The sequence below is a fragment of the Dipodomys spectabilis genome, unplaced genomic scaffold (genome assembly GCF_019054845.1).
Source record: "Dipodomys spectabilis isolate Male_0828 unplaced genomic scaffold, ASM1905484v1 ptg000173l, whole genome shotgun sequence".
NCBI classification, from domain to species: domain Eukaryota; kingdom Metazoa; phylum Chordata; class Mammalia; order Rodentia; family Heteromyidae; genus Dipodomys; species Dipodomys spectabilis.
Window position 1 is genome coordinate 10,545,313 of NW_024870850.1, and position 22,813 is coordinate 10,568,125.

The 22,813-nt window shown below is 58.2% G+C and overlaps 3 protein-coding genes across 3 annotated transcripts; all 3 read left to right on the top strand.

Moving 5' to 3' along the window:
* The first annotated feature begins 935 nt into the window (after positions 1-935).
* On the top strand, positions 936-5,188 carry Mrpl4 (mitochondrial ribosomal protein L4). The gene is made up of 9 exons (XM_042693675.1): positions 936-1,021; positions 1,110-1,176; positions 1,296-1,446; positions 2,929-2,980; positions 3,381-3,498; positions 3,749-3,855; positions 3,941-4,050; positions 4,147-4,223; positions 4,829-5,188. The coding sequence occupies exons 1-9, from the start codon at positions 965-967 to the stop codon at positions 4,972-4,974; spliced, it is 885 nt and encodes a 294-aa protein (XP_042549609.1). The 5' UTR covers positions 936-964; the 3' UTR covers positions 4,975-5,188.
* A 6,511-nt stretch (positions 5,189-11,699) lies between these two features.
* Icam1 (intercellular adhesion molecule 1) lies at positions 11,700-19,480 on the top strand. Its single transcript, XM_042693674.1, has 7 exons — positions 11,700-11,776; positions 14,079-14,345; positions 16,743-17,048; positions 17,339-17,647; positions 18,057-18,311; positions 18,460-18,711; positions 18,808-19,480. Exons 1-7 carry the CDS (start codon positions 11,719-11,721, stop codon positions 19,029-19,031), a joined length of 1,671 nt encoding a protein of 556 aa, XP_042549608.1. The 5' UTR covers positions 11,700-11,718; the 3' UTR covers positions 19,032-19,480.
* Positions 19,481-20,234: 754 nt separating this feature from the next.
* Positions 20,235-22,121, top strand: Icam4 (intercellular adhesion molecule 4 (Landsteiner-Wiener blood group)). The gene is given in 5 exon segments (XM_042693641.1): positions 20,235-20,301; positions 21,012-21,100; positions 21,103-21,394; positions 21,516-21,821; positions 21,931-22,121. Coding segments are annotated over 5 exon segments (888 nt in total). The 3' UTR covers positions 22,065-22,121.
* Positions 22,122-22,813: the final 692 nt, after the last annotated feature.

A 22,813-nucleotide genomic window follows, 5' to 3' on the forward strand; every position in this document is an offset into this window, starting at 1 on the left:
ACTTACGTAACTGCAACCCCGCTATCCATCACCTTTATAATAATACCATTTAAAACAAGCGGCTGGAAAGGTGGCTCAGTGGTAGAGTGCTCGCCTCGCATGCATGAGGCCCTGGGTTCCATTCCTCAGTAACACATACACAGAAAAAGCCAGAAGTGGTGCTGTGAATCCAGTGGTAGAGTGCTCGCCTTGAGCTGAAGAGGTGAAGGACAGTGCCCAGGCCCAGAGTTCAGGCCCCAGGACACACTCACTCACACACACACACACACACACACAGAGCAAAACAAAGGCTTGGTGCCGGTGGCTCACGCCTGTCATCCTAGCTGCTCAGGAGGCTGAGATCTGAGGATCGCGGTTCAAAGCTAGTCTGGGCAGAAAAGTCTGTGAGACCCTTATTTCCAATAAACCACCAAAATAGCCAAAAGTGGAGCTAGCTGGGGCTGGGGCTGGGGCTGGGGCCGGGGCTGGGGCTGGGGCTCGGATGGATGGTAGAGCGCCAGCCTTAGGCGGAAAAGTTCAATGACAGCGCCCAGGCCCTGGGTTAAAGCCCTGGGACTGACCAGGGCGGGATGCCTCAGCTAGGGGCGGCAACCAACTGAACACCTTAACGTTGATTGGCTGCGTTCCCGTAGGCCACACCCCCCCCAGAACCGCCCACCTATGGGTGTGCCATTATCCACCCTTCACACTCATTGGCTGATTGTAGCAAGCGTTTCAAGCAGAAAGCTCTCATTGGGTAGTTTCTTGCCCTCGCACCCGCCCAGTGGAGGCGGGGCTAGATGGAGCTAGGCCTGCCAGAGGGCGTGGCTTCGTGGAGGGAGGGCGTAGAAGGTCTCTGCCCTGAGGCCGTTGACTCCCACACACTGCGTTAGATCCGTACGCACACGGGAGCGGGGAGGCGCCGTCGCGCTCGTGACGTCACGGCGGCGCCGCGACCTCGGCTGGTGCGGGCCGCGGCGCGGCGATGCTGCGCTGGGTGCGGGCCGCGGCGCGGAGCTGCTGGCGGCCCTGGGGCTGCCGGGTGAGGCCGCGGGGATGCAGGGCCGAGGGGCAGCGTGAGGGGTGCCCCGGCGTCGGGTCTCACCTCCGTCGCCCCCGCTCGTTTGCAGGGCTTGAACTCCCCGGTGGAAGAGGCCGCGCGGCCGGCGGAGGCCCCCGAGCCGGGGTCGGGCGCAGGTGAGGCCGCCGGGGGGCCGCTCGAGATCCCGGGGCTGCGGCGGGGCGGGGGGGGGGGGGGGAGTCAGGCGAGGGGGAGAGGCTTTGACCTGTGACCTTTGACCCGGCGTCCGCTCCAGGTGTCCCGGATCCCGTTCTACGCAAATGCGAGCTCCGGGTTCCCGCGCACCAGCGACCCGTGCAGGCCTGGGTCGAGTCCCTGCGGGGCTATGAGCAGGAACGCGTGGGGTTGACCGACCTGCACCCCGATGTTTTCGCCACAGCGCCCAGGTGAGCCGAGGGCCGCCAGAGTGGGGGTGGGGGTGGGGGGCCGGCTCCTGCATTCAAGAATCTGCAGGACCTAGGATCGCAGTCTGTCGCTTTGAGACTCAGTGTCCCTACCTGGCAAAGGAGTCGGGGGTAATGGCTGTTCCTGCCACTGGATCGGGTGTGGTGGTTTGCCCCTGTAATCCCAGCGCTCAGGCTGAGGCAGGTGGATCCAGAATTTGAGACCAGCCTGGGCCTCCAAAGTGAGAAACAGCCGGGCGCCAGTGGCTCACGCCTGTCATCCTAGCTACTCAGGAGGCTGAGGTCTGGTGATTGCGGTTCAAAGCCAGCCTGGGTAGGAAAGTCTGTAAGACTCTGATCTCCAATAAACCACTAGAAAAGCGGAAGTGGTGCTGTGGCTCAAGTGTCTTAGAGTGCTTGCCTTGAGCCGAATTGCTGAGGGACAGCGCCCAGGCCCAGAGTTCAAGCCCCATGACCAAAAAAAAGAGAGAAAGAGAGAGAGAGGGAGAAACAGTCGCAAAAGACCAAACCAACCTAGCTAGGTGCTGAGGTGAGAAGGCTGTAATCGTAGCTTCTTGAGAAGTTGGGATTAGGAGGATCTTGAAGCTCAAGGCCAGCTCTGGCAAAAAAAAAAAAAAAAGGCTTGAGAAACCCCCATCTCAATAGAAAAAGCTAAGTATAGTGGGGCATGTCTGTCATCCCAATTATAGCAGGAAGTGTAAGTAGGAGAATGAAAGTCTAGATCAATCCAGTCAAAATTATGACCATCTGACAGTAAAAGGGGCTGAGGATAGGCACCTGTGGCTCAAGCCTGTAATCCTGGCTCCTCAGAAGGCTGAGATCAGAGGGCACAGTTTGAAAGCAGCCTGGATGGGAAAGTTGGTGAGATTCTTATCCTCAATTTACCACCAGAAAACCAGAAGTGGCGCTGTGGCTGAAAGTGGTAGAGCGCTAGCCAAGTTTAGAAAGGTTGTAGTAAGCATGAGCCACTGGCACCCAGCTCATCTTTGTAGTTTTCTCTCCCCACTTTGGAGGTCGGATCTCTTTACCTAGTCTCCAGCTCCTGAGCTCAAGTGATCCTCCCCCCTCAGCCTCTTCAGTGCGGGGACTACAGGCTTGTACCACCATGCCCTAATGCACTCCACCTTGGAGGGGCCCCGTGGGCTGCGGGTGGTGTGAGCTGGTGAAGATGGCAGACCCCCTAAGGCCCTGAGGTTGCAGGGGGAGATTTTTTTATTTTTTCATTTATTTATTTTTTTTATTGGGCTTGAACTCAAGGCCACAGCGCCACTTCCACTTTTCTGGTGGTTCACTGGAGATAAGAGTCCCACAGACTTTCCTGCCCAGGCTACTTGCTGGCTTTGAACCATGATCCTCAGATCTCAGCCTCCTGAGTAGCTAGGATGACAGGCGTGAGCTACCAGTGTCTGGCTTGTGGGCCGGTTTTAAGTGGGTGAACTTCTCATGCTTCCTGCTCATTCTCAGACTGGACATCCTGTATCAGGTTGCTGTGTGGCAGAGGAACTTCAAGAGAATTGTGAGTGTCTTGGGAGAAGCGGGTGGCAGGGAGTGCTCTGGGAGAACTGGGGGGCCACTGGGAGAGGTGGACGCATGTCACCACGCTGTCTCTGTGTGTGTACAGCTGCAGACGGATGTTTGAGTGTGCACCTCACAGCTCCCAGGAGTGGGCCCAGCTCGAAGATAAAGGGGAGAGCATGTGCAATAGTCCTGTGGCAGGGGGCAGCATGAAGCAGGCCCTGCCTGGCTTTCTAGTATAGGCACAGACCGATTTCTCCCTGTCCCTCCCCCATGGCAGCTACGCTGCTCCCACAAGCTGCTGCCTGGCTCACCCGCTTCTCCTGGGCCTGATTTTCCCACCCTGCCCTCCCCGGGTCTCAGCCTTGTGAAGCTGACCCCTCCTGGCTCTGCCACCACAGAGCTATGCAAAGACCAAGACGAGGGCGGAGGTGCGAGGCGGGGGCCGCAAGCCCTGGAAACAGAAAGGCAGCGGGCGAGCCCGGCACGGCAGCATCCGCTCCCCCATCTGGAGAGGAGGTGAGTGGCTAGTGCCTCGCTTTATCTCAAATTCCTAATCCTGTGGTCTCTGCTTCCCGAGTGCTGGGATTATAAGTGTGCACCACTGCACTGGGCTTTTCTATTGTTCAGGCCAGTCTTGAAGTCCTGGACCCAAGCAACTCTCCTAGCCCATCCTCCCAGGTGCCAGCGCCACCGGTTCCTCTACCATCTTTTTCGGGGGCCGCTGAGGCAGATTTCTGACCTTGCTGGTGCTCTTCTGTCCCCACAGGAGGCATCGCCCACGGCCCCCGGGGCCCCACGAGTTACTACTACATGCTGCCCATGAAGGTCCGGGCACTGGGCCTCAGGGTGGCCTTGACCGTGAAGCTGAGCCAGGTGGGTGAGGTGGTCAGGAGCCCCAGCACTGGGGGGAGGGGGGTGCGGCTCTGGACTGGGGTTCGTGTGACCCTTCCTTCCGCAGGATGACCTGCACGTGGTGGACTCACTGGAGCTGCCCACCTCGGACCCCCAGTACCTGACGGAGCTGGCCCGCTACCGCCGCTGGGGGGACTCCGTGCTCCTGGTGGACTTGTAAGGGGAGAGGTCCCCTGGGATTCAGGGTGGGGGTATTCACCCAAGCCTGGCCTCCATGCTCCCCGGGCCTCACCTCCTGGCCTCCTGTTGCAGGACTCATGAGGGGATGCCCCAGAACATCGTGGAGGCCACCTCCAAGCTCAAGACCTTCAACCTGGTCCCGGCTGTGGGTGAGCATGGCCGGTGCCCTGCCCCCTCCACACCCCGGGAGGCTGGAGTCTGACCCCAGGCTCCGCCCTCAGGAGGCCCACAAATGCTCCAAAAGCTGGGTGTGGTGGTACACGCCTGTACTTGCAGCTGCAGCTGCCCCTGCCTAGCAGGTGCTACAGAAATGCCTGGCCTCCTCCCTCTGCTGTCACCAGAGGGCAGCCCCAGGCCCTTGGCTTCCACCAGGGAGGGGTGGAGCAGAGCGGGCTGCCGATTTGCCCTGCCCCTTCTCTGCTCCTCTGGCTGACTGGCCACGCCCGCCATAACCACGCCCAACATTGTCCCCACCCATTCATTGCGAGGGCAGGTCTGCTTCCCCTGTGGGCGGGGCCGTCTGGCTTTGCCTTGCCCTGGCCACGCCCTCCCCTGCCTGGCGTGGTCCAGGTATGGGTGGAGGCCCCTGTCTGGCCACGCCCACCTTGACCCTGCCTCTCCATTGCCAGGGCAGGTGTGTGGGGCTGCAGATGAGGGAGTTCCCGTGTTGGCTGGGTTGGTGTTGGCTGGGCTGTGACCTGCTTGGCCTTGCCCTGGCCACGCCCCCATCCTAACCACACCCCTCCCCATTCAGGCCTGAATGTGTACAGCATGCTCAAGCACCAGACCCTGGTGCTCACGCTGCCCACCATCGCCTTCCTGGAGGACAAGCTGCTGTGGCAGGACTCTCGCTACACGCCGCTCTACCCCTTCCGCCTGCCCTACAGCGACTTCCCCTGACGCCGCCTGGCCGCCCTCCTGCCTTCCCCGGGCTGAACTGGGCCAGCCAGGGCCCTGGGCCTCCACGCTGGGCCGAGAGCCTCGAGAGCCAGCTGCTCTAGCTGGGCATTAAATCCGGGTTGGAGCCTGGCGCAGGTACACACACCTGTAATCCTAGCTATTCAGGAGGCAGAGATCTGAGCATCGCTGTTCAAAGCCAGCCAAGTCCGTGAGACTCCAATCACCAATTAGCCAACAAAAAGCTGAAAGTAGAGCTCTGGCTCAAGTGGTAGAGCACCAGCCTTGATGGAAAAAGCTGGAGGCCAAGGAACACAGGCTCCCGCAGCGTTGAATGACCCCATTGGGGCTCAGTCTCCTCGAGTGGGAACCGCTGAGCACACCTACTGCTGCCCGGGCTTGCAGTCTGCTCTGATGGCATCTCCAGGCTGTTTGTGGAAAGTGCCAGAGTGAACGTGCCCCAGCTGTCAGACCCAGGACCTGGGTCTCTGCACAGTCTCCATCTGGGCATTGTCACCACACGTGGCTCCGGGCCAGCCCTGGTCACCAGCTCCCCTAAGAACAGACCAGAAAAGCCACTCTCTCTGGTCTCCTGGGAAACAAGCAGATAAACATCTTCATACTAAACCAGTGTCCTGGTGCCTTCTTGTCTTTCAGTGTTAGGGATAGAACCCAGGGCTTTTGCACATGCTAAGCAAGTGCTCTACCACCGAGCCACACCCCGCCTCTCACATCCTCATTCTTTTTGGGGGGGGGGGGGGGGGCTTGAACTCTGGGCCTGGGCGCTGTCCCTCAGCTCTTCAGTTCAAGGCTAGCGCTCTACCACTTGAGCCACAGCGCCACTTCTGGTTTTCTGAGAGGTTTATTGGGTGTTCTATATAGTTTTTTTGGTTTTTTTTTGTTGGTCGTGGGGCTTGAACTCTGGGCCTGGGCGTTGTTCCTCAGCTCTTCAACTCAAGGCGAGCGCTCTACCACTTGAGCTACAGCGCCACTTCCAGAGGTTTATTGGAGTTAAGAGTCTCAAGAACTTTCTTACCCAGGCTGGCTTTGAACCACCATCCTCAGATCTCAGCCTCCTGAGTAGCTAGGATTATAGCCGTCAGCCGCTGGTGCCTGGCTTCAGATTCTAAATCTTGAGTCTACTGACATTTGCCTGCTGAGTAAAAAGAAGAAAAAATTGTATGTTGAAGTAGTTGTACAAATTAACTTCAATTCCACATGTCAGTTTTAACAGTTGTTATTGTTGGTCGTGGGCTTGAACTTGGCCTGGGCGCCGTCCCTGAGCTTTTTTTGCTCAAGGTTAGCGCTCTACCACCTTCAGCCACAGCTCCACTTTGGTTTTCTGGTGGTTCATTGGAGAGAAGAGTCTCACAGACTTTCCCACCCAGACTGGCTTCAAGCCACGATCCTCAGATCTCAGCCTCCTAAGTAGCTGGGATTACAGGTGTGAGCCAGGTGCTCGGCTTTCATTCAGTTTTTAAAACAGCCACATCAGACAGGATTTCTTTTTTTTTTTTTTGGGTCCAGTGGTGGGGCCTGAACTCTGGGCCTGGGCACTGTCCCTCAGCTCTTCAGCTCGAGGCTAGCGCTCTACCACTTGAGCCACAGCGCCACTTCCGGCTTTTTTCTTTTTGCTTATGTGGTGCTGAGGAATCGAACTCAGGGCCTCATGCATGCAAGGCAAGCGCTCTACCACTGAGCCACCTTCCCAGCCCCAGACAGGATTTCTTTGAAAACCAGCTAGGCCAGGCACAGTGGTATGCCAGCTTCATAGGAGGCTGAGGCCAGAGGATCCCATGAGTTTAGGATCTGCCAGACTACAGCACAAGAACTCACCTATTCAAATAAATTGAGAAGCCAGGTGCTGGTGGCTTACGCCTGTCATTCTAGCTACTCAGGAGGCTGAGATCTGAGGATCGCAGTTCAAAGCCAGCTGAGGCAGGAAAGTCCGTGAGACTGATCTCCAATGAACCACCAGAAAACCGAAGTGGTGCTGTGGCTCAAGCAGTAAAACCCTTGCCTTGAGCTGAAGAGCTGAGGGACAGCGCCCAGGCCCCGAGTTCAAGCCCCACAACTGACAATAAGTTGAGAAATGAAGCTGGCTTGGGGTGGCCATCATGGTGACCGCTGCCTGGCCCTGGGCCCTGGGGCTAGAGGCGTCCCTGGACTGTGGGCTTGCTTCCAGAACTCAGAGTTAACTCAAACAGCAAGGTCACGGGACTAGCCGCAGCTGGGTGGGGCCGGGAGGTCCAGGGAACGCTGCGTCTTCTGGGCCCCGGAGGCCCCACAACCTGGAGAAGTCACCGCTACATGCACAGACACATTGTCAAGCACATGAGAACTTTCAGGAAGCCTGAGTCCATGCCCACACAGACTTCCTAAGAATGTGTTGTATCTCATTTCTCCACACTGGAACTCTTTCCTCCTTAGCTCCGCCGGCCGCCCTGCCCAGATGCCCAGAGTATCAGAAGGAATGAATGGCATGTCCAGAAGGCGCTTTCTAATCTTGACATGGAACTGGGCACTGTGTGTCATGCCTGTAGTTCCAGCTACAGGGAGAAGGAAGCTGAGATAAAGGAGGATTATGTGAGCCCAGGAGTTCCAGTTTGAACATAGTGACCCTGTTTGAATAATTATTGGGCAGACCACAAGACCCTGGGTTCCCAGCCCCAGTGTCACAGAAGAAAGCAATTCTGGGATATATGTAGGGCTCTGATACAGCAGACGGGTGACAGGTTCCCTGTAATATGTAGAACCCGCAGGTGTAACAGGTGGCTCACACCTGTAATCATAGCTACTCAGGAGGCTGCGAGCTGAGAATCAGGGTTCGAAGCCACCTGGGCAGGAAAGCCCATGAGACTAGCTCCAATAAACTACTCCGAAAAAGCCAGAAGTGGTGTTGTGGTTCAAGTGGTAGAACAATAGTCTTGAGCAAAAGAAGCTCAGGACAGTGCCCCGGCCCTGAGTTCAAGCCCCAGAACCTACTAAAAAGTAAGACTAGTACCACCCACTGGGTTTAGATGACAGGCCTGGGTCTCCTCCAGTCGACAAGGCTACAGGTCTAAGTTGGGCATTGGCAAAGTTGGTTCTCGGAGGGGAAAAAAAATCACACTTCTCACCTCTGGCATTTTGCTGACAATCATTTTGTTGTTCTACCTTAGCACATTTGTAGCCTCCACCCCAGGCCTTGAACTCGGAGCCTGGGAGCTGGCCCTTAGCTCTTGACTTTCCTACCTAAGCTGGCTTTGAACTGTGATCCTTAGAGCTCAGCCCCCTGAGTAGCCAGGATTATAGGTGTGAGCCGCTGGCACCCAGCTCTCCAGCTCTTTTGTATGCTGGTCACTTTGAGAGGGTCATCCTCCTATTTTACACTTCCTGGGTAGCAGAGGTGATGTTGGTGCCACCACACCCAGCTACTGTTGAGATGGAATCTTGGATTTTTCTGCCCAGGGCTGATCTCAAACCTCGATCCTCCAGAGCTCAGCTGTCCAAGTAGCTAAGATGACAGATGTGAGCCAGCTTGTTTATTTTGAGCATGAGGCTCTGGGTTCCATCCCTAACACAACTGAAGAAAGCAAGCTGGGCTGGTTGGCTTACACTTGTAATCGCAGCCTCTCTTGAGGCTCGATTAAAAGCTGGAGGCTGGCGGGGTGGAAGCAGCCTTCGCCCTGGGCCTCGCTGTCCTAGTGGTCTTCTGTAACAGGCTCCCAGATGGACCAATCAGCAACAGCCCTGGCTTTCTCCAACAGCCTCACCCCTCCCCTCTTCCAGCCCCTTGCACCGTGGGGTCTACGGGAGATGAATGTGAAGACAAGTGGAATTGCAACAAATGAGATCCAAAATACCTCAGCAGGTGCTGAGTTCAGTACCGGGAATAATGAGGCTTATACTGGGTGCTGTGGCGCACATTTGTAATCCCTGCGCTGCGGAGACCAAGGCAAGAAGATGGAGAATTTGAGGCCAGGCCTGGGCTTCAACTCTTCCCCCCCCACACACACACAAAAAGAACAGCCAGGCTCAAATGACTCCTGCCTGTAATCCCTGCTACTCAGGAGGCTGAGATCTGAAGACCATGGGTCAAAGCCATCCTATGATAGTCATTTCCAAGAAACCACCAGAAAACCAGAAATGGCACTGTGGCTGAGAGTGGTGGAGTGTTAGCCTTTTTCATTGAGTAAAGGAGCTCAGGGGACAGTGCTCAGGCCTTGAGTTCAAATCCCAGGAAGGGCATAAAAAATGAGTGGAAAGCTGGGCGCTGGTGGCTCCCACCTGTCATCCTAGCTACTCAGGAGGCTGAGAGCTGAGGATCACGGTTCAAAGCCACCCTGCGGAGAAAAGTCTGTGAAACTCCCATCTCCAATAAACCACCAGAAAACAGGAAGTGATGCTGTGGCTCAAGTGGTCAAGCACTAGCCTTGCTGAAGAGCTGAGGGACAGCGCCCAGGCCCTGAGTTCAAGCCCCACAACTGACCAAAACTGAGTGGAAGAGCGTTCTAGGTATAGGGAGCTGTGAGGCGTCCCTGAGTGTGGGAGAAAAGAGCTGCTGATTGCCGGGGCCTGAAGTGAGCCCGGCCTGCGGAGGCCTGCGGCGGCCTGCGACTGCCTGGCACCAGGGAGGAAGCCTTGCCCTTCCTCCAGGCCGCAGCCCGGGGCTGGGCAGTGCGCCTGGGAGATGCTCCCCTGCTCAGTCTGCTCCTCATTACCATCCCCCCTCAGGAAGGGGCCTGCCAGGGGCTCAGATCTCCAACCAACACCCCCAACTTTTTTGGGGGGGGGTCAGGGCTTGAACTCCGGGCCTGGGTGTCGTCCCTCAGCTCTTCAGCTCAAGGCGAGCGCTCTACCACTTGAGCCACACCGCCACTTCCAGCTTTTTCTGTTTTCCTGTGGAACTGAGGAATCCAACCCAGGGCTTCATGCATGCTAGGCAAACACTCAACCACTGAGCCACCTTCCCAGACTCATGTCACATTGTGAAATCTCCCAGAATAACATAAAACGTCCATTCATTAGCCAGGTGCTTGGTGGCTCGGGGCTGGTGTGTCATCCCAGTGACTCAGGAGGCTGAGATCTGAGGATCATGATTTGAGGCCAATCTGGGCACCAAAGTGTTCTGGAGACTCTTTATCTCTAATGAGCCACTCAGGAACAGGACGTGGAGCCGTGGTAGAGCGCTGGCCTCCCGCGGAAGAGCTCAGGGGCCGCGCCCAGGCCGTGAGTTCAAGCCTCAGGACACACACTCACACACACACACACACACACACGCACTCACGCACACACACACACACACACTCACGCACACACACACACACACACTCACGCACACACACACACACACACACACTGGGTCCCCAGCTCAGCGCGCAGCTGCAGGTCCACGGCACGGCCGCGCGGGGGCGCCGGCGCGCCGCGCGGGAACCGGGAAAGGGGCGAAGAACCCGAGCTGGAGAGAACCTTCTGCCCCCTTTGGGGGGCCGGGGGCGGCCGGGGGGGGGGGTCAGGGCTTTCCGGACCCCGCGGGAGCGGGCAGGTCCCTCATTTCTCCCTGTGACTCTGCGCCAGGCCATTCCGGGGCAGGGATGCAGTTCCCCGCCCTCCCCGCCCCGGACCCCCCAAGACACGAAGATCCCCGTGGAAATTCCTTCGGAACAGCCTGGGCGGCGGGGCGGGCGGTGACCCCAGGAAGGCGCGCGCGCCCGGCCCTCCCTCCCCTCCCCTCCCTTCCCGTGCTGCGCCGCGACCTCCCTGCCCCTCCGCGGTCTCCATGGCGACCGCGCCGGCCGCGCACAACAGGAAGCCTCAGACCCGGCGCCCCGCGGCCCGCGGCCCCCATCCCCGACCATGAGCTCCAGGGCCCAGCCGCACGCCCCGCCCGAGCGCTGCCTCAGTTTCCCCACAGGTGGCATTCCCGGCGCCCTCTCTCCTTCCTCGGGGGCCCAGGACTCAGCGGTGCCTCAGTTTCCCCGGAGGACCGGGGGCAGCGGCAGCGGGGGTCCCACGCCACGCGGCCGCGGGACTTCCTCTTTTCCCTCCTCTCCCCCCCACTCTTGAGACGCCCCCCTCCCCGCGCCCAGAACCGAAAGCGGAAGCGGGGGGGCGCGGGGGGGAGGGCGGACGCCGCGTCACCGGGCGGGGGGGGGTGCAGGTGCCGGACCTGCTCGCCTCGCTTCTCTGGAAGTCTCCGAGTCGCCTGGGCGGGGAGGGAAGGGGCGCAGCGCCAAGCGATGGCGGGGGGGGGCTGCACCCCGAAAGACGAGCCCTGTGTGCGCGTGTGTGTGCAAGGGGTGGGGCGCGTGCAAGGGGTGGGGCGTGCCATCCAGACTGGGTTCAGATGTCTTCAAAGCGCCAGCCTCAGTTTACCCTCCCGCGCAATGGACGCGGGGGACAGTTGGGGTGCAGGGGGCGGTGACAATGTCCGGGGCCGGCGGGGGGAGGCCAGGGTGAGCCCTGGGGGGGTCCGGCCCCCTCCGCTCCCGGTGCACGCCCCCCGCCCCCCCCCCCCTTGCTTCAGTTGGGAAATTCCGGGGCTGCGCGGGGCTGCGCGGGGCGGGACCCCCCCCCCCCCCGGCTGACCGGGCCGCTCACCCCATCCGGAAATGCCGGAACCCACGTTCTGGGGGGGAAGGCGGGAGGTTTCCGGGAAAGCGGCGGGACCGCCCTTTGGCCCGTGGGGCCGCGGGCTATAAAGGCGGGCGCGCGCGGCCCCGCCGCGGTCCGCACCGAGCGCGCGGCGTCCCGGCTCCCGCGGCCATGGCGCCCGCCCGCCCCGGGCCGCTGCTCCTCGCCCTGATCGCGGCATTGCTTCCAGGTGAGCGGGCCGGGGGACGGGGCGGGCCGGGGAGCGGGCCTCCCCAGACCTGGGGTGCAACGGAAGATGACCCCCCCCACCCCTGACCCCTGACCCCCGACAGGCCCTTTGCGATTTGGGCAGCTCTCATGAGAAGAGGGTGTGGAAGGGGGGACTTAAAACCACCAATTGCATTAACAGCTAGCCCTGAGTTCAAGTCCTCCCTTGTGTGTGTGGGTGGTCTGGGTAGATTTGCACTCGTGTGTGTGTGTGTGTGTGTGTGTGTGCGCGCGCGCGCCACTCCTGGCGCATGAACTCAAGGACCCGGGCACTGACCCTGAGCTTTGAGCCACAGTGCCACTTCTTGCTTCCTCTGCTTCATTGGAAACCTTTCCTCCTCCGCTTCCCCCCTCCCCCCGCTGGCCTCACACCTCCAGCCTCCCATCTCAGCCTCCTCCGGAGGAGCTGGGATTACAGGCCTGAGCCACCGGTGCCCCCTGCTTAGAGCGCACGGCCTGAGCCACTATGCCGGGCAGGCAGTCCGTTTCTCAGCTGTTAGTTGAGGAACCTTAGAAAGCCAGACACCCCCCCCCCCACACACACACAGAGGCCCCACAGCCCCTGACCCCAGGAGTTTGCTCTGGCCCCCATGCTAAGCCACAGGGGGGGCGGGGAAGGGGGTCCCCAAGTACAGACACTCGGCCCCTTCCCTTGGGGAAGTCCAGGCAGGGGGAATTCCAGGAGTGGCTGACTTAATCACGGGCCAAAAGTTAAGACACGGGGCGTCCCAGGACACCCCAAACCTGCCCTCCCGACAAGAGCCCTGCTTCAGAGAAGGGGGGAGGCCGGTGGGGATGGGACTCAGACTTGTGCTCCCCCCTCCTCCCCTCCCCGCCATTCTTGGAAGTCTTCGCCTTGAAGCAGTTTTCTGAGAAAACTACACCTGTGTGGGACGTTATGCCCGGCCCCGGGAAGGAGCCTTTTACCAACTGCCAGAACCCAGCTCCTGTTTTACTCTGAAACTCTGGACTCCCTACTTTACCTGCTTCTTGGGTCTCCAGCTCTGCCCGGTGGTATTGGGCACCCCTTTTCAGCGATGAATCAAATCTGATCTCCTCGGTTGAGGTCTCTGCCTCCTTTCTGTCCTTCTGATCTTTCCAAACCGATCATCTCCAATTGGTTGGTGACCAGATTGCTGTAGCAGCTCTTAGCCAATGTCGGTTGGGTAGCTCATGCCTGTAATCTTGGCTTTTCAGACAGACTGAGATTGGAGGACTGAGGTTGGAAGCCAGTCTGGGCAGGAAAGTCTGAGAGGCTCTTTATCTCCAAATGAACCACCAAAAAACAACCCCCCCCTCCCCAAGAAAAAAACCCACAGAATTGGAGCTGGGGTTCTAGTTATAATAGATTGCTAGTCTTGAGCATAAAAGCTCAGGGACAGGGCTCGGGTCCTGAGTTCAAGTCCCAGGATTGGCACACAAAAAAAATCATGGGCCCAAGGAATCCTGTAGGAAATAAGAGCAAGAGCCAGATCCTGTTCCTCACGTGTGTTTTGTGAAAGAAGTTGCTTGAGAAATGCCTTCTAGCCACTTTTAGCAAAAACTGGGTTGCTCACAATTGTGTGTGTGTGTGTGTGTGCGTGCGTGTGTGCGTGTGTGTGTGTGTGTGTGTGTGTGTGCGTGTGTGTGTAGAAATCGAACTTTAGCTATTGGATCTCTGGGAGATTTGCAATCCTCCCCTGTTCCTTCTGTGATTGGAGACTCCCGGTTCTCCTTGGTGAACATCCAGTCTCCATGTCATCTGAGGACAAGGAATCTGGGGGGAGCGGCGGGGTGGGTTTAGACAGACTTCAGGCTATTTTTTGCTGCATTGCTGGGGATGGAACCCAGGGTTAGCACATGCCACACAGACGGTACCCCAGAGCTACTCCTAGCCCGAAGCCACAGCACTTTATCGCGGCTAGCACTGCCTACGTGACCCTTCTTGGCTTCATTTCCTCCTTTCCCCAGTTGTTCTCTGGACTCCCACTATCCGCCTCAGGACCTTTGCATGTGATGTTCTTTTGCTTGAAATCCACTTCCCCCTTCTCTGAAAGTCCAGCCCATTCCCATCACTCCGGTCTTTCTGCTCAAATCAGTCACTAAGCCATAAAGCCTGGCTTTCTCTGGCCCTGTCTTGTTTTTGCCAGAGCTCTTATTAACATCCGTTATTAATTATCTTGTTTGCTTTTGACTCTCGCTGTGGGTCTGGTTCACGGCCGCGTGCCAGCACCCAGTCGGGTCCTGTCATAGCAACCGATGTGTCTGTCCTGTTTTGCTTCCAGGCCCCGGAGGTGCGCAGCAATCCACTTCGGTACGCCCCGAGAATCCCGTCCTGGCCCGAGGCGGGTCCCTGGAGCTCAACTGCAGCGCTCCTTGTGCTGAGCCCAGCTACCTGGGCCTGGAGACACCTTTGCCCAAAATGAATCTGTCTTCTGGGGGCAACTGGAAGCTGTACAAACTGAGTGAAATCAACGAAACCAGCAATCCCATATGTTATGCTACGTGCCACGGTGTCCAGATGTCCTTCGAGGCCACCATCACCGTGTACAGTGAGTTTGCTGGACGGGGCGCACGAGGAAGAGGGAACTGGACTTAGAAAGCTGGGGTGGGAGGGAATGGGACCACGCCTCCAACCCAAGTCACGCCCCCACCACGGAGCCAATGAGCTGTGCCCCCCACCATGGGACCACGCCCTACCCCAAACGAAGCCACGCCCCTGATGCAGAGCCTCTGCCTCCCACAGTGGAACCAGTCTACAGCTAAGCCACGCCCCCATGACTGGGCCACACCTCCACAGCTAAGACACGCCCCATACTACACCTGAGCCACGCCCCCTAGGGCTGAGCCTGTCTCTCAGCCATTCCACTGGAGAGAGTCAGTGACATAGTGGTGGTTGGAGCATACAAAGAATAGTATACAACTGTATAAAAGAACAAGGACGTGTCTGTTGCCAGGAGGGACTGCGCTCCTAGGAGCAGCGGGGGATGGGTTGGGGGAAGCTGCATTGGTAAATACAGGAGCCAGAGAAGGAAAAGAAGGAAGAATGATAAATTCTACCTGCAGTCTCAGCTACTCAGGAAGCTGAGGCAGGAGGATGGTTTGACTTCATGAGTTCAAGACCAGCCTGGGCAACATAGCAAGAACCTATGTCAAAAGGAGGAGGGGGAGAAAGCCAGGTGCTGGGGGCTGGAAGGTGGCTCAGTGATAAAGTGCTTGCCTCGCATGCACGAGGCCCTGGGCTCGATTCCTCAGCACCACATAAACAGAAAAGGCCAGAAATAGCGCCATGGCCCAGGTGGTAGAGCGCTAGCCTTGAGCTGAAGAGCTGAGGGACAGTGCCCAGGCCCAGAGTTCAAGCCCCATGACCGACACACACACACAGACACACACACTCCAGCCTCTGGCCATGAGATGTACCAGGCTGTGGTGTGGCAGGATCCAAAAAGGGAGGAGCAGACAAATATTTGAAGAATGGAGTGAGTGCGGGATTTGGTGCAGGACTGAAGGTCAGGCAGGGTTAGGGAGTAGCTGAGAGCTCCCAGGCTCCCCCCAGTTCTCTGTCTTACTTCAGACAGGGAACTGGCCTCAGGGCTGCTGGGTCCCAATTTGTGGGGTCGAGGTTTAAAAGACCTCAAAATTCTATCTGCTATACCTTATAGAAAGTGGTTAGACCTCAGCGCTAGATCTCTGAGAGTTGTCTTGACTTTTATTTTATTTTTTTATTGCGAAAATACTGTACAGAGGGGTTACAATTCCATGGGCAAGATTTGTCTTGACTTTGTACGTGTGTGCCATTCTCATGGACTTTCCTGCCTGGGTTGATTTCAAATCAGTCTTCAAATCTCAGCCACCTGAGTAGCTAGGATTCCAGGCATGAGCCATGTCTGCCTCTAGTAGCCCTATTTTACAGCTCAGGAAACTGAGGCTCAGAAAGGCCAAGTCACACAAACACAGGCATACAAGTTAGGAATGCCATACAGTTTCTTTGGTTCTGCCACCCCCCTTGGCATTATTGGGTAACATTTTGGGGCTTGTGTGTATATGGTGCTGGGTATAGAACCCAGGGCCTTTACTCTTGCCAGGCAAGTGCCCCAAACTAACCCTCAAGTGTCTTTGTGTGTTTGCATGTGTGTGCATAGTTAGGATTACAGGTGTGAGCCATCATGCCCAGCCCTCCAGTTTCTTCTTTTAATCCATGCTTTGTGGAGTGAGCTGCTTAGATTTATTTTATTATTATTTTTTGGTCCGGTCGTGGGGCCTGAACTCTGGGCCTGGGCGCTGTCCCTCAGCTCTTCAGCTCAAGGCTAGCACTCTACCACTTGAACCACAGCGCCACTTCCGGCTTTTTTTCCCTGCTTCTGTGGTGCTGAGGAATCAAACCCAGGGCCTCTGGCATGCAAGGCAAGCGCTCTACCACTGAGCCACCTTCCCAGCCCCTGTTTAGATTTTTTATTTATTTTTTTATTTATTTATTTTGGTCATGGGGCTTGAACTCTGGGCCTGGGCACTGTCCCTTAGCTTTTCAGCTCAAGGCGAGCACTCTACCACTTGAGCCACAGTGCCACTTCTGGTTTTCTGGTGGTTTATTGGAGATCAGAGTTTCACGGACTGTTCTGCCTGGGCTGGCTTTGAACCGTGATCCTCAGATCTGAGCCTCCTGAGTAGCCAGGATGACAGGTGTGAGCCACCGAAGCCCGGCCCAGATTCTTTTCTCCTCATCAAACATTGTGTCAGTGAGTTAAGAATGTGTTTGTTTCCTGGATAAACACTTGCAGACACTCCATTTTCCCTTGAAGCTCTTGGCATTCCTGCGTGCTTAGGTGGTGTTGCACTGTTTGAAGAAGAAAGTTAAGTTCCCAGCCAGACAGGTGTGGCCTGTGTGTCTGCAGCTAGGAGGCTTGGCAAATGTAGGGGACTCACTCCCTCCGCCCCTGTCTCCCTTTCAGGGTTCCCAGAGACGGTGGAGCTGGCCCCCCTGCCCCCCTGGCATCCGGTGGACCAGAACCTCACCCTGAGCTGCCTGGTGGCGGGCGGGGAGCCCCGGGCCCAGCTCAGCGCGGTGCTGCTCCGCGGGGAGGAGGAGCTGAGCCGGCAGCCCGTGCTGGGGGAGCCGGCCGTGGTCACAGCCACGGTGCTGGCCCTCAGGAGCGATCACGGCGCCAATTTCTCCTGTGCCACGGAACTGGATCTGCGGCCACACGGGCTGGGATTGTTCCAGAACACCTCGGCCCCCAGGCAGCTGCGAACCTTCGGTGAGGCATTGGGAAAGGGTGGACTTCCTGGATTGAGGGTAGGGAACCTTAGCTTGGGGGTATTGAGAAGTCATGCTTGGCTTGTAGAAGTTTCTGGAAAGAATATTGCCTTTGGCCAGGGGATATGCTGCTGGTGGCTGCAGGCTCTCGTGGGAGAAGCTGACCCTCCTTAAAGGGTTTATGTAATCAGGGTGGCCCAGGTGTTAGATCTCCAGGTAGGAGAATCTTCCAGAAAGCGAGTGAGCAGGCTACAGCAAAGGCCTCTGATCGCGCCCACCGTTTCTCCGCAGTCCTGCCGATGAATCCCCCGCAACTTTCCATGCCGCCCGGGGTCCTGGAGGTGCCCGTGGCCCTGGAGGCTGGCACCCGGCAGCGCGTGGGCTGCTCGCTGGACGGACTGTTCCCGGCCTTGGAGGCCCAGATACACCTGGAGCTAGGGGGCGAGAGGCTGAACTCCACCACGGCCTACAGCAAGGACTCTGTGTCAGCCACGGCCACAGTGGAGGTGACAGCGGACCAGGAGGGACCCCAGAACCTGCTGTGTGCGGTCAGCCTGGGGAACCAGACTCGGCAGACCCAGAGGACAGTGACCGTCTACAGTAAGGAGGGGCGGGGCTTCGCCAGAGGCGTGGTCTAGAGTGGGGCGGGGCTACGCTGGAGGTTTAGTCGGGATTGAGTGATTTTTGGAGGCGTGGTCTGCAGTAGGCGGGGCTCTTCAGGAGGTCCAGTCTGACTGGATAGGCCTCCTTGGGGGCGTGGTCTGTTGCTTTGGGGGCGGGGTCTGACGCTAGAGGGAGCCTGGATTGGCAGAGCCTGCACACGAGTGGGCTTCCTATGGAGGCGTGGCCTGGAAGTGGTGGATTTCCGCGGGGCGTGGCCAGGCTCTAGGGCGTGGCTTCGTGGGTGTGGCTGTGGACAGGGCCAGATCTGTGGCGTGAGCGGGAAGGCTTTCAATAGGGAAGACGACCAAGGACCAGGGGAGGGGCTCACTGTGTGCCCCACCCACAGGCTTCCCCAGTCCCAACCTGACCCTGAGCCAGCCCGAGGTGTCGGAAGGGAACCTGGTGATGGTGTCCTGCGAAGCCCCAGCTGGAGCTCGAGTGACCCTGAGCAGCGCCCCAGCCGAGCCGCCGTCCTCCAAGGCCCAGTTCCAGATGAACGCCAGCGCCGAGGATCATGGGCGTCGCTTCTCTTGCTCTGCTGAACTGGAGGTGTCTGGGCAGGTGTTGTACAAGAACCGGACCGTGGAGCTCCGTGTCTTGTGTGAGTGGGGCGTCTGGAGACAATGAGCCAGCCCTGTGCTGGGGGGGGTCCTGGCCACACCCCTCCAGCCTAAGATGGGGAGGCGAGTCCTTCATCTGCTTTCTTCATCTGCCCTTCATCTTGCTTTCTTTTTTTTTTTCTTCTTTAGATGGCCCCCGACTAAACGAGAGAGACTGCTTGGGCAACTGGACTTGGGAAGAGGGGTCCTCTCAGACTCTGATCTGCCAAGCTTGGGGGAACCCAGCCCCGCATCTGAGCTGTAATCGGACAAACGATGGAGCTCCACTGCCCATCGGAGACTTGAGGCCGGTCAAGCAGAGGCACGCTGGCACTTACCTGTGCCGGGCAGTGAGCTCCCGAGGGGCGGTCACCCGCGAGGTGGTCCTGAAAGTGATCAGTGGTGAGTATCTCAGTGTGCACAGCTGGCAAGGGTGGGGCTGTGAGGCCGGCTCCCCAACACGCCCCCCTCAACTCTTCTCCTGCCTCCTCTGGACAGGCATGAACTTAGTAGCCATCATCCTGGTGACCATCGGACTGACCTTGGGCGCCGTGGCCATCGGTGCTTACCTTTACAACCGGCAGCGAAAGATCCGGAAGTACAAGCTACAAAAGGCTCGCGAAGCCGTGGCCCTGAAACTGAAGGCACAGGCCACGCCCCCCGGTGCCCCGTCCACCTCCGGGGACCCCCTGACTGGCTGCACTGCTGGTGAATTGAACTGAACGGCAGACGTGCGTGTCACTCCTCAGGGTGACAGAGGCCAGGGGCCGTGGCCTCCTGATGCTTGCAGCATTTTGGGGGGGGAGATCAAGACAGCCTCACCCCTTGGGCCCTCCCCGCCCCCAACACCCCAGGCCACACAAGCTGACCTGTAGTGTTGAGACTGAGCCAAAAGGAGAAGTCAGGATCAGACCTGGAAACCTGACCTGGGTGGACAGAAGGAGGCAGATGGCGATGGAGATCTTGTAAAAATGGCCACGTGGGCCCTACAGCCAGGAAGCCCTGTAATCATCTTCTACTGCCTGGCCTGAGGCCCCCGTGGCCCAAAGGGAGAAGTGACCCCAGATGGAATCTCAGATGTCCAGCCTTCCTTGGACCCATGCCGGCTCAGGCCCTGCTGTCAGTTGACTTGTCCCCAGCTCCCCACGATAATGTATTTATTATTTTGTGATGTTTCTTCTATTTATTGAGTACCTTCCATGGAAGCTAGAAAGATGTCCACAGGTAACGCAGATCTCTGTCTTTATGGGACACCCAGCCTATTGGAGTTGCGCCGGTGGCTCACGCCTGTCATCCTAGCTACCCAGGAGGCTGAGATCTGAGGATCCTGGTTCAAAGCCAGTCCAGGCAGGAAAGTACCCGAGACTCTTATCTCTAATTCACCACCAAAAAGCCAGACGTGGAGTTGTGGCTCAAATTAGTAGAGCACTAGCCTTGAACAAAAGAGCTCAGGCCCTGAGTTCAAGCCCCATCACTGACAAAAAGAAAAAAAAGAGATCATGTGGGGCTGGGATTCTCATTCCATTGACTGAGCTGCTTGGAGATGGGCTTTTTGTTTTTAATTTTCTTTCTTTCTTAAAAATTAAAACTCAGCCAGGCAGTGGTGGCTCACACCTGTCATCCTAGCAACTCAGGAGGCTGAGATCTGAGGATCCCGATTCAAAGCCAGCCCAGGCAGCAAAGTCCAAGAGCCTCTTATCTCCAGTAAACCACCAGAAAACCAGAAGTGGCGCTGTGACTCAGATGGTAGGGCGCTAGCCTTGAGCTGAAGAGCTGAGGGACAGTGTTCAGGCCGAGTTCAAGCCTCACTACCGACAAAAAATAAAATAAAAATCAAGCAGAGCCCTGTGGCTCAGGCCCCAGTTTTGGCATGCACACACACACACACACACACACCAGACACAAAAGCACTATATGGCCTCACCATGGACCATAGTTACGTGGTCCGTGGCCACTCCCAGAGCCTTTTCCTGTGCCCCCTTTCCAGCCCTGGTACTTCCAGCCATCTTCCTCACCCACGTCTCTGCTAGCATTCACAGTGCCTAAACACGGGTGCCCAGCGCTTGGCACCTCAAGTCTGGAGTCCCAGTCACATGATCTGCCTGAGCTTGCCCATTTTCATCTCAGTTGGACCATACTTGGGGAGAACTCTGCGATTCCACTTCCTGCATTGATCAACCCCCCCCCAGCAGTGTGTGGGGGGGTTTGCACACGCCCCTCTCCCAGCTTGGAGCACCCCTCCACACCCCACCCCAGCTCTGGAAACTTTTTCTTGGTGCCAATAAAGCTTTTTGATGGGCCTCAGCTTGGAGGCAGGTGTCACATCCGTTCCAGTTCTTTCTAAGCTGCTTGGTGGAGGCCCCTGAAGGCTCACTTCCTTCTGGAAGCAAAAGCCCCTGAGGCGGCCATCCCAGAGCTAGGACTTAAATAAATAAAAATAATAATAATAATCTTTGGGGAAAACCAAAGACTCTTGACCAGGAAACTGCAATACCATTTTGGGTGGAACACAGGCTCTGGATTGGAAGGGTGGTTGTGTGTGTGTGTGTGTGGGGGGGGGGGGGGGTTCCCTACCTCTTAGGGGCCTCTAGTTCCTCTCCAGGGCGGGTCTGCAAAGGTGGGGCTCCAGGCTTCTTTATCTCCAGCGCCAGCCTGGGCTCCCTCGGCTCTGGGCCCCTCTGGGGTAGGCTCGCGGCCATGAGGCCTACGTTTCTGTGGCTCCCTTTTCTGCTGGCGGCCGCCTACCCGGGAGAGGGGGGCAGCCAGCGGGATCCGCGGCACGCCCAGGGGTATGGAGTGAGCCCCTCCGCTGCCTCGGGGCCCTCGGTGCCATTCTGGGTGCGTTTAACCCCGAAGCTGGCGGAGGTGCCGCCCGGGGCCTCGGTGTGGCTGAACTGCAGCCACAGCTGCCCCCTGCCGGCGACGTCCAGCCTGCGCACCCGGCTGAAGCGGGGCCCGGCGCTCGAGGGTCCGGGCTGGGTCCGCTATCAGCTGCTGGAGGTGAGAGCCTGGAGCTCCAGCGCGGTCTGCCTCGTCACCTGCGCGGGACACACGCGCCAGGCCACGGCCAGGATCAACGCTTACAGTGAGGGCCCCAGGGTTCGAGGCCCGGGGAGGACTGAGGGGGAGGGGGAGGGAAAGGAGGTGGGAGGAGGGGCGCGCCCGCGGACCTCATGGAGGACCCCCCGCCTTCTGCCCTGCCTTAGAGCGGCCGCGCAGCGTGATCCTGGAGCCTCCGGTGCTCGAGGGCCGCCAGTACACCCTGCGCTGCCACGTGACGCACGTGTTCCCCGTGGGCTTCCTGGTGGTGAGCCTCCGGCGCGGCGGCCGGCTCATCTACTCCGAGAGCCTGGAGCGTTTCCAGGGTCCCGATCTGGCCAATGTCACCCTGACGCACGTGGTGCCCGCCAGGCCCCACGACTTCTGGCAACGCTGGACGTGCCACGCGCGCCTCAATCTCGATGGCTTGGTGATCCAGAGCAACTCCGCCCCGGTCACGCTGCTCTTCCTGGGTGAGGACCCCTCCCCGGCCCAGGGGGAGGCTTGGGGGGGGGGGAGGCAGGGAAGGGAGGGCTGTTACGGCGGGCATCTTCCTTCCTAATCCTCACCTCGCATCCTCAGCTCAGAGCCGCACGTCCACAGCCCTGGCCTCCACTTCCATCGTCGTCGTGGTGGGAATTTTTCTCGGTGTGGGAGTTGTCTCCTTGTGCAAGTGCCGGGCCATGCATCCGCGGGCAGAGACAGGGGTGTTCTAGGCCAGCTGAGCGGGAAAAACGTTGCTCTGCCATCAGTAAAACCTTGATGGGCCAGTGGTTTGGTCTCCTTTATTTATTGTGCTGGGTTTGAATGCAGGGCTTGGGTTCAGGCCCTGCGCTTTTTTCCACTCAAGGCTGATGCTCTACCACGTGAGCCACAGCTCCACTTCCAGCTTCTTGGTGAGTAAACTGGGAGGTCAGGCATCCGGGACTTTGTCTCCCCTCCTGGTCTCCAGCCAGGATCCTCAGATCGCAGTCTCCTGAGGGACCTAGAATGACAGATGTGAGCCACTGAAGCAGCCCCACACTTTGTCTTCTTTATTTTGGGCCCTGCTTTTTTCCCCCCGAATTCCTTGTTTCCCTCAAGATATCTAAGATTTCTGCATCAGGATCCACATGGGCTGGGCGCTGGTGGCCTATAATCCTAGTTACTCAGGAGGCTGAGAGCTGCGGATCGCGGTTCGAAGCCAGCCCGGGTAGCAAAGCTCGTGAGATTCTATCTCCAATTAGTGGCTCAAGTGGTAGAGTGCGAGGCTTGAGGGGGAAAAAAAGGGGGGGGGGACTCAGGGACAACACCCAGCCCCAGAGCTGAAGCCCCAGGACTGGCAAAAGAAACAAAGAAGCACGCGTGGGTCTCAGAGCCCCCTCTCCCCCGGTCTTTCTGCGTTTGCAGACCACGTAGTAAAAGTTCCTGCGCCCTCATCCCAGGGTGGAGCAGACGAGCCCAGCAATAGGTGTCGGGAAGGCGG